Raw genomic sequence first — 8,882 nt, forward strand, 5'->3', positions numbered from 1 at the left:
CGGCGCACGCGCCGCAGCCCACACGCACGTCTCGCCCGCCGCGCTTCCGCCCCGGCGCGGCGCATGCGCCCTTTTCTGTCTTTTTGAGACAAGAGTCTCACTATGCAGTTCAGGCTGGCCTTGAGCTCACTGTGTAGCCCAGGCTGGTCTTGAACTCCCAACGATCCTCTTGCCTCAGCCTCCCCTGTGCTGGGGTTACAGATATATGCCACCACACCCAGCTTCACTACACTGTTAAAGGAGGCTTCTCTGATGATCTAAGCAGCAGAAGAAAATGAGAGAGAAAATTAATACCCAAGTACATCCAGACTTCAGGGACAAGAGCAGCGGAGTCATTTAACTGTGGGAGAAGTTTTTCTCCTACGGAGTAATAGCGGTAAGTTTGGAACATGAAGAACATAATTTATTTGGAGCCAGGCACTGAGACCTGGTCTTGTGCCTGCCTCCCTAGAAACTTCATGCCGTCCTTTTCCTCCCAGTAAGCAGGGGAAGGAGGTTTTCTTTGATACTGTACTTGGTGATCAGCAAGAGGGTGGTGGAGCAGCTGTCCCCCTCAGCCTTTCCGCTGCCTCAGGGCAAAGTAATCAATGGTGAGAATAGGCTGAAGAAATATTGATTACTGTTCTTGAGATTTACAAAACTGGGAAGTGTCTCGTGACCAGGGAATTAAGACAAGATGTGCAGGGCTAGGGAGATAGCTCAGTGCACAGTGCCTGCCAGGCAAATGCCAGGTCCTGAGTTAGATTCTCAGTAACACACACACACACACACACACACACACACACACGATAAGATATACATCCTTTGACCACAAACCTCCTCTTGTGAGAAAGCATTCACCTACAGGAGATCACCCACGTTCTGCAGAAACTGCCTCTGAATCATCGTCCTGGCTAGATGGCTATTTAGGGATAGAAGCTCCCCCATCTTTCAGTCAACTGGCTTATGGTGAAAAGTTTTTTTTCTTGGGGACAGTAGGGGTGGGGCATGGGCTAGGGTGGGGATACAGTGGGGGAGGGGTTAAGGGTTTCCTCAAAGACCAAGGCAAGGAGATCTTCAGTTCAGTAGTGCACTGCGTCTCTCAGCGCACAAGTGACCCTGGTGCCTAGCAAGGGGATGGCTGTGGAGAACCACATCATCTTCCAGAGAAAAGGATTCTCCTGCAGCTCTCATCGCAGATAGGCAAAGGAGGCTGAAGGAAGCCACGGAGCATCTGTAGACACAGAGCCATATCGTATGGACCCTCCACAACACACACTATCCCAGCTGGATGCTGTAGCAAATTCCACCCCCACAAAAATAACAGTCTTTGGTCAACTGTTTGGTTTGCCTTGGACTCAGTTACCCATGGGTAACCATGGCATGGAGATATTTGGTGGAAAATTCCGGAAAGCAATAACCCACCTTCTTTAAATAACAATGAAACAACGATCAGTTCATATCTATGTGTGAATGACAAGAAAAAAGCAGCGCGTGTAGAGGTGCACCCTCTCTGGGACTCGGCTCCCGCACCTGAGATACGATGCCCCACAGCGAGGGCAGTGCAGAGAAACCACCATGGTGTCTTCGTTTTGCCTGGTGCTGTCAGTCAGAAGACAAGGAAACTTCATGGGAAAAGCAGCTTCAAGCGACAGGACTGGCTCCCTGCCATTGTCACTTGTATACACTCACTACAGGGCTCAGGAATACTTCTCTCACTGGCTAAATGACTGAGGTCTTGAGTGAGAGTTCCACAAACGAGAATGTGACCTGTCTGCTAAGATGAGGGGGCTGAGACAAGGATTCACTCTACATGGGCCACCCTATTCCACGTGAATGAATCCCAAAGGAAAGTTGATGCCACGCAGCATGGACAAGGGTGGTTTTGTCACCATAGCAACCACCGCCACAAGTATCCAGCGAAGGTTTAACACCTCCAGCTCGGGCCCAAGTCCAGTGCAGCAAAGCCGATCACACCATTCAGGAAGCACAGTGAAAGGCACTGTTAAAACTCCATGATTTTATCTACCAGACTGCAGCTTTTCCTAGCGGGGTCACAACACGAAATAAACATGGAGAAACAGTACAGGCAGACAAGGTGCAGTGTGTCCAGTTCCATGCATGTAACACCCCATCATCAGAGTGTAGGGGCTGGGGTCCTCCATCCCCCTTGCTCTTCTTCTGTACCCTGGATGAGTAATGCAAGCTTCCTGGAGGCTGCTGCCGCCCACCCAGCTGTGTGCTTTCCCTTGTAGGCTGGAGCACAGGGGAGGTCTCAGACATTCCCAAGCAGATGCGTCTGCCTGAAACGCTGCAAGGTAAATCATGTTGCTAAACTTACAGAGGCTGGTCCAGCCCAGGGGCACGGTCCTGGAGCCCTCACCCCACCTGCACACCCATGCCTGTCCTCCAGTCTGCATATGCCTGTGTGCGGCAGGCCTGGCCTTACCGGGCAGGGTAAGGAAGCTGCAGCCCCTGTGTGTGCACAAGCGGACCCCTCCCCATTCTTTCTCTCCCATCACCCTCCTTCTCAACTGAGTGACTTCTATTCACTAGTATGCAAGAGCCCACACCTGTGTGTGGTAATAATGTGAATATCTTGCCAGGTAGTGCGTGTGGTAGTGTATGCCTATAATCTTAGCACCAGTGCGGCTGAGACAGGAGGATTGCTGCAAGTTCAAGGCCAGCCTGGATCTACATAATGAGTTCAAGGTCAGCCTGAATTACACAGCAAGGCCATCTCAAACCACCCCTTCCCCAGACAGGTTGAAGAGATGCAAATTCTTAACTGATCTCAATTCTGGCTCTATATTAGAATTCCCAGCAGAGCTTTGCAATTTGTGTCAGTTGACCTTGGGCTGGGGCTAGACCTTAACAGGTATATCCCAGGCGACTAATACGCAGAAGGCTTTGAGTAGCACTGACCACCTCTGGTGTTTGCAGCCCTGGTCACACTGAATGCATATTACGGGTGGAGGGTTTTAAAAATAGTCTCCTAGGTGTCATGGCTGCCTACGGAATCTAGAAGAGTTTGCATCAGTAGTGAGGAAGGTCCGAGGCCCACGTCCCAAGACCTAGCGAAGTAAAGTTGCGTTTTGGTTGGTTAAGGTGACAGTTTCTCCAATTCCTCGATGGTGGCGTCCGGGAGCGGTATGGCTCAGAAAACCTGGGAATTGGCCAACAACACGCAGGAAGCCCAAAGTATCATTGAAATCTACAAATACGACAAAAAACAGCAGCAAGAAATCCTGGCAGCGAAGCCCTGGACTAAGGATCACCATTACTTTAAGTACTGTAAAATCTCAGCACTGGCTCTGTTGAAAATGGTGATGCATGCCAGATCAGGAGGCAACCTGGAAGTGATGGGTTTGATGCTTGGAAAGGTGGATGGTGAAACCATGATCATTATGGACAGTTTTGCTCTGCCTGTAGAGGGCACTGAAACCCGAGTAAATGCTCAAGCTGCTGCATATGAGTACATGGCCGCATACATAGAAAATGCCAAACAGGTTGGCCGCCTTGAGAATGCAATTGGCTGGTATCACAGCCACCCTGGGTATGGCGGTAGGCTTTCTGGGATTGATGTCTGCACACAGATGTTGAACCAGCAGTTCCAGGAACCTTTTGCAGCAGTTGTGATTGATCCAACAAGAACAATATCTGCAGGGAAAGTGAATCTTGGAGCTTTTAGGACATACCCAAAGGGCTATAAACCTCCTGATGAAGGACCTTCTGAATATCAAACTATCCCACTAAATAAAATAGAAGATTTTGGTGTACATTGTAAACAATACTATGCCTTAGAAGTCTCATATTTCAAGTCATCTTTGGATCGAAAATTACTTGAGCTGTTATGGAATAAATACTGGGTGAATACGCTGAGTTCCTCTAGCTTACTTACTAATGCAGACTATACCACTGGTCAAGTGTTTGATTTATCTGAAAAGTTAGAACAGTCAGAAGCCCAACTGGGCCGAGGAAGTTTCATGTTGGGTTTAGAAACACATGACCAAAAGTCAGAAGACAAACTTGCCAAAGCTACAAGAGACAGCTGTAAAACCACCATAGAAGCCATCCATGGACTGATGTCTCAGATTATTAAGGATAAACTATTTAATCAAATTAACATCGCTTAAACAGTCCCTGAGTAGTGCTTTTGGCTGAAAGCTGGTATGTGAAAAATATTCAAGTAACACTTTTAAAAACCAGTTACCAAAAACCTGATTAGAAGTATAAGGTGCTCTGAAGTGTCCTGAATATTAACATCATATAATAAAACCATAAAATGGAAAAAAAAAAAAGTCTCCTATTTCCTGCCACTGGTGGCCTCACATAGAATTCTATGTTCTTCTGAACACGAGTCATCCAAGAGATATTTAGTAAAAGTCAGAACTCGCTGGTGGAGAATCCCGAGGAACCAGGAGCCCGCAAGGGAAATTTTGGAAGGAACTTCCCAGGACGTGCCTGAAGGCTGCAGAAAGCACCTTAGTTCCCCTCCCGCCTGCCTGGAATATTTCCAGTTCACCTCGAGATGCTCAACATTGCGTGCAAGCATGAAACATCGCCACAAGGTGGCAGTAGTTCCCAAAGTAAAAGTTTGCACAACCATCAGCCTCCATCTAGCGGTTTGAGAGGACTTCTCTCACCCTTCCCTAGACAAAAATCCAGGGAGCTCTACAGACAGCAGCTTCCAAAACACCAGCTAGGGGGCCAGGGATATAGCTCAGTGGCCTAAGCGCCTAGTGCAAAGTCCTGAGTTCGATTCCTGGTACCAAAACAAAACAAAACAAAAAAACCAAACCAAAACAAAAAAAAACACCACGTGCACTTGCTCCCTTCTGGACGAACGCGGTTCTTCACTTATATATCGGTGGAAAACACCTCGGTGGTCTGGACAGCAAGGGAGCCTTCGTACTGTTCAGAGGAGGCTCCGAATAAGGCTTCGTGGCGAGCACTTCACTCGGATCACTTCATTCACTTCTCCCAACACTCCTCTGAGAGGTACACTCTCAGTACTGTCTTCCTGCTACAAATGAAGACACTCGCCCCGTGAGAATTTGAGTGACTTGCTCCAGGTTAAACCAGCGGTGAAAGGGACCGCAAGGCCTGGGCTCTGACGCCCCACGCGTTCTTCTCATCGACTTGAAGTGACCTCTGCTCCTGGCCGGCCCTGCTCTCTCACGGACGAGGGAAGCCTGTCTTTAGCACAGACCAGCACCAAGCAGGGAGTCGGCACTGCGGACAGATGAAATCAGGCCTTCTACCCTGCAGCGGGGGAATCACGACTACTAAAACCAGCCCCTCGGCTCCGCACCACCATCCCGGCTCCTCGCAGCTGCCTCCCTGGGAGCCATGGACGCGCGTTCTGGCGTCTAGTCTGCTCTAAACAGCTGGTCTACCCTAAACATCGCTCCCGCTTGCCAGCCTGCGGGGTCTGTTTCCTTGCCTCCTGCTGTTCACACACACACTGCAGAATTATCCCAAAACAAGATGCTCCTTTCCTGTTGGATGGGGAAAAGCTAGATGCTCGACGAAAGAGACTTCATAATTAATTCAGGGAATAGAAAAAGATGGACATTTCTCTTTCAGGTGAAGTCCACGGGAAGCCTGCGCGAGGGCAAAGCTTGAACTAGAGATTGAAGCTTTCCGTTGTGTTATTGGGCCACCATACACCTTGGTGCCCTGGGCATGGCCCAGTCTCAGGAAACTGGATGCAGTAAAGTCATTTACTGTAAACACAGAGGGCTCCAGTCACTGGGTCTCCTTAACCGAGCTTAAAGGACAGCACACACTTCCTGGACAGCACTGGAATACAAGCCAGCAATCCCGCCCGGCCACCCGCAGGAGTAGTGTTGGCAAGCTTAATGGGATCACAGGGGAGTGTGAATCCCACAAGGACAAGCACACAAGGGTACGGATTAATTGAGTGTGTGCCTGTGCCCCGTGGCCCTGTGGCCTGTGTCTCACCTCTGAGCCTCGTGGCCTCCTGATGCTTATCCTTGTTCTTGCGACCCCACCTCGGAGGTGTAAGCCCCGCAAGCTGATGAGGAGGAGTCCTGTGGCTGCTGCCTCTGCTGACCATGCGGTTTAGCTCGGGCTCAGCACAGCTGGCCTGCACCGACTGCATGCTTCTCTCCAGAGCTGCCTGGAGCTATGGAATGCGTTAACTGAAGATAAATGATGTCTTAACCAGGGTGGCACAAGTAGTTTCGAGAAAGGGACTACCAGCCCGCTAGTAATATTTAGTAGCAGCAACTGGGTTGATGAGATGCTTCTGGTTTGGGGGCAGCTGCAGGCATCCCAGCCTCCCATCCCGGGCAACGTCTATTTGCGCTGTCGATAAGCCGCGCAGTCTGTGGCGTTGCACAGCGGCCACCTCAAGCAACCAAGGCACTTCTCCCGAGTCTGCTTGCTCAGTGTGTTCAAATGCCATTGCCTGCCCTTCTCAGAAATAAAGTGGGTGATGCTTTATCCTGTCCTCTTTGTCCCAGACATAGTGTGGCCAGCAGCAGGCATTCAGTGTCCAGGAGAGGCTCTTCATCTCTCAGTGGGTAGACTGGGATGCTAGCTAGTCACACCCTCTGGGCCATCCTCAGCTGGCAAACCCTCGTGGTGCTTAGCAGACTGGAGGGTCAGCCTCCCTCAGGGTGGAGCAGCAGAGGGCTCCCAGGCTGCACCTGGAGGGCTGCAGTCTGTAGGTCAGGTGGGACCAGAAGATTTGCATCTCTTGTGCATTGCCAGGTGATGCCGGTGCTGCTGGCCCACAAAACACGCTTGAGAGGCTCCCAGTGACCATGCAGGAGATTTGTTGGAATTCCACTGCTGACCACAAATCATACTTAGAATCATTCTGGTTTTGTTTTATCTTTTTGAAACAGGGTCTTGCTATGTAGTTCAGGCTGGCCTGGAGCTCTCTTTGTAGCCCAGGCTTGCCTCAAACTCAAACTCCTGCCTCAGCCTCCTGAGTACTGGGATTATAGGTGTGTGCCACCATACCCAACAGTGAATTGTTTTTTGAGGTGCTGGGAATTGAACTCAGGACCCCACACATGCTAGCCAAGTGCTCTAACACTACAACTCCAACCTGAAACATTGTAAGTATCTCAGAAACACTCTTTGTTTATACTTTTCATATGTGGCTAAATACACAGTGAGGTTTTTCAGAAGAGGCTTACTCTGGCCTTTCCTGATCTTACTCTGAAGATTTCCTTCTGTCATCTCTGAGTTTTCTGTGATCCTCACAGGGCTTCTTCACTTAAGACCAAGGCTGACAGCTATAGCCATTGCATATGACCTTTCACTCTGTTACATTTGGCTGGATGAGATGCAAGTCTATATGCATGAGCTTTTAATGAGCTCAAAGTGAAGAAAAGGGGGCTGGGAAGATGGCTCAGTAGAATAAGCACTTCCCTGGCAAGCACAAGGGCCTGAGTTCAATCCCCACTTCTGAAAAAAAAAAAAAAAAAATGAAGAAAAGTTATTGCAGGCCATGTCAACAGATCTGGCACATAGGGGTCCAAGTTTGAGATTTTGGAAGTTTCCAGGCAAGCTCAGAGGTCTTTGTTTTTTGTTTGTTTGTTTGTTTTTCTTTTCAGAACTGGGGATTGAACTCAGGCCCTTGTGCTTATTCTACTGAGCCATCTCCCCAGCCCCTCTCAGGAGTCTTTGTAACGCTTATCACTAGCTCCCAGTAGTAGACTTTAGGGCAAAGTTCAGGGATCAGCCCCAGGAATTGCCCAGGTTCAGGAACCTGGAGAGAAGGGTCCTGTAGCCCCAACTGCACTATCTCTACCAGTGATGGTGAACGCAGGGCAAGCCACAGCCTAGTCTGTCATGAAAGCTCTGAAAAGTCTGGCATTCTTGATCTATAGTAGGGAACTTAAAATGAAAAAGAAGGAAATCTGAGTCCAGGGCTGATACCGACTCCCGGAGCACCCCAGGTTTTCATTGAACACGCCTGGTATTTGGATGTGCGGGAGCCACAGCTTCCCCGGGACCAGTATTGTCTTCCTGCTCCTAATGCTTAGCCAAGGCAAGGGACCAGCCTGTTACCAAGTCTTGTTCATGATCCTAGATTCTGAGAATTCAGGAGGTGGATTCCAACCCAGCCAGGCTGGGGAAATCATCAGTGAACAGAAAAGAGGAGACCAAAGGATCGTTCTCACATGGTGGGTGAATGTACCACCTTTCCTGATGGGAGCTGACCGGAAAAACTTAATGTAATTGCCAAGAACCCAAGGCCAAGAAATGGACTAATGAGTTATACTGCACCAAGAAATCATGTTATTCATTAGCTATGGGAAAAGCATTGTCATAGGTGAAAAGCTGGCAGGATTTATAGGCAGACAGAAATTCTGAAAGTGAGTTACCACAAACTGGCAGCCTAAAAAGATGCTACTATGAAGGTACAGGGAGGGTTAACCAGTGCCTTGAAGGCTGGGCTTTAGCAAAGAGGGGAGGCATTTGTAGGTTCTCTCTGGCCTCTGTGAAGAAGCACCAATTTGATCACTGGCAATTTCAATTACAAAATATCTGAAGGGGATTTTCCTACTGCAGTGATATAGAATAAATGGTGAGGGGGAGAACCAGAAAGAAATAGTTTAATTAAAACGTTAGACTTTGGGGCATGGTTATGTGAATTTGCTTTTACCTTTACAACTTGCTTGGCACCTTGAGCAAGTTCTATAATATTGTTAGAAATGGGCCAGCTGAAAAGCTCAGTGGATTAAAGCACCTGCAAGCAGGTTACAGGGGCGGGGGTTTGATCCCTGGGTTTGCCATGCTGACCCTGCCCCCAGAGCACACTGAGATGGCAATTGAGACTGGGCATGGTGGTGCACGCCTGTAATTCCAGCTCTGGGAGGCTGTAAACAGGTGGATCACTATGAGTCCGATCTAGTAGT

The 8,882-nt window shown here is 49.1% G+C and overlaps 1 protein-coding gene across 1 annotated transcript; it reads left to right on the forward strand.

The window, feature by feature from the left end:
• Nucleotides 1–2,976: 2,976 nt before the first annotated feature.
• LOC101568456 (COP9 signalosome complex subunit 5) lies at nucleotides 2,977–4,267 on the forward strand. The gene has a single exon (XM_004638084.2). It carries the CDS (start codon nucleotides 3,111–3,113, stop codon nucleotides 4,113–4,115), a length of 1,005 nt encoding a protein of 334 aa, XP_004638141.1. The 5' UTR covers nucleotides 2,977–3,110; the 3' UTR covers nucleotides 4,116–4,267.
• Nucleotides 4,268–8,882: the final 4,615 nt, after the last annotated feature.

Source organism: Octodon degus, unplaced genomic scaffold (assembly GCF_000260255.1).
Source record: "Octodon degus isolate 3935 unplaced genomic scaffold, OctDeg1.0 scaffold00094, whole genome shotgun sequence".
In the NCBI taxonomy this organism is placed as follows: Eukaryota; Metazoa; Chordata; class Mammalia; order Rodentia; family Octodontidae; genus Octodon; species Octodon degus.